We start from the raw sequence: 1643 nt of genomic DNA on the forward strand, positions 1-1643 counted from the left end.
GTGTCTCTCTCTCTCTCTCTCTCTCTCTCTCTCTCTCTCTGAAACCTTCGCCGTTCTCCCATTCTCACGAGACTCTCACAGCCTCCTCTCTCTCTCAAACCTTCACCGCCTCTCTCATTCTTTCTCACACTCTCTCACAGACTCCTCTCTCTCTCTCTCTCAACGATGGCTCCTTCGACTGGAATCCCCAACGAATCACGTCGTCGCCCTCGCCCTACCGAATTACAGCTCCCAGGTTAGTGAGCCCCTCGTCTCTGTCTCGATTCCTCTTCCATCTAGACTTCTTAGGGTTTCGATTTAGACTTCTTAGGGTTTCGATTTAGACTTCTTACGGTTTTGATTTCAAGTTTTTGTTTTTCGGTTTTGTCTCCCTTTAAAGTTTTGATTCCTCTTAATACTCTCTGTCTGTCTACAGGTATGCGGCAAGGGAGACCACAAATGACCTTATCGGATCCTTCTGCCATGGCCCCATATTTTTCTCCTCCTGGAGTTGTACCTCCTGGAGCTGTCCCTCCTGGAGCTGTTTCTCACGCATCTGTCGGGTCTTCAAGTGCTGTGGCTGTGGCTCCTGCCCCTTATGTCAGGAGAAGAGAAGATGCTCTGCTACGTGCGGCATCCAGACGTAACCAGCCACACCTCTACCCTGACAAGACCAATGGAGCTTTGTGGTAAGTTTAATACAAGCTCTGTTAAGTAGTTATGTTCTGTTAGAGTAAGTTTAAAGTAGTTTTGTTCTGTTTAAATACAAAATAAAAAATATTGTGTTGTGGTATTAGTTGAACCTTGTATTAGTAGACTAAGTGTAGAGTATAATATTTGATTTTGTCAATACTAGTTGAACCGTGTATTAGAAGATTAAGTGTAGAGTTTAATATTTGATTTTTATTTGATGTTTGCCATTGTCTTGTCTCAGGTTTGGTATTGATCCTGAAGTCCATGCTTTTATCCGAGTATCCGAGCAACATGTGGGGGTCGTGGGCAAGCTGGAACTTCGTTCCACCTGAGAAGAAGGATCAGTGGTGGCATGCGTTCATTGTAAGTGCTTGTTTCCCTTTCCTTTTCCCTTTCTCAACTATTAGGAAGCTATAATGTTTAACTATGTCTTATGTTCTTTTGTAGCAAAACTACTACTGGGATGACCAATTCCATGATGAAATCTACTTGAAGTGGAAGAAACAAACTCAGGTTACCGTCTGTGGCCGCATCAGCCAGAACAGGAGAGATAATAGGCAACCTTCTTACATGTCAGACGCTCACTGGGCAACAATGGTTGAGAAGTACAACACTGAGCAAGCAAAAAGGAAGAGTGCAAAAGCTGCAAGATCTCGTAAGTCTGCTCCAGTTGGGAAGAAGATGCACAAGCACGGTGCAGGCCCACGCTGTTTCCTGAACATTGCGTATCAAATGGTCAGTTTTGCCTTTTTTTCATAATTTTTTTTGCCTTAAGTGTTGTCTAACTTCCATCTGTTTCCTTTCTTGTAGATGGTTGATGAAGGTTTGGATGAACCACCTTCATACACAGCCCTTGCAAGGAAGACTCACACGGGTAAAGATGGTTCCTTCCTAGACGAACGTATGGAGGAACTGGTGCTGGAGGTTGAGGAAGCCGTTGAAGAGATGTTACAAGATGGATCTCCACTTGG

At 44.1% G+C, this 1643-nt stretch overlaps 1 protein-coding gene across 1 annotated transcript in view; it reads left to right on the plus strand.

Annotated features, from left to right (window-relative positions):
• The first annotated feature begins 577 nt into the window (after positions 1-577).
• LOC106314849 overlaps positions 578-1643 on the plus strand; it is a 1738-nt gene continuing 672 nt past the window's right edge. Inside the window, exons 1-4 of the mRNA XM_013752661.1 lie at positions 578-668; positions 914-1035; positions 1120-1407; positions 1483-1619. Of these exons, the coding sequence (XP_013608115.1) occupies positions 578-668; positions 914-1035; positions 1120-1407; positions 1483-1619 (638 nt within the window). The remainder of the gene's footprint in view (positions 669-913; positions 1036-1119; positions 1408-1482; positions 1620-1643) is intronic.

This window comes from Brassica oleracea, chromosome C9 (genome assembly GCF_000695525.1).
Source record: "Brassica oleracea var. oleracea cultivar TO1000 chromosome C9, BOL, whole genome shotgun sequence".
Taxonomy (NCBI): domain Eukaryota; kingdom Viridiplantae; phylum Streptophyta; class Magnoliopsida; order Brassicales; family Brassicaceae; genus Brassica; species Brassica oleracea.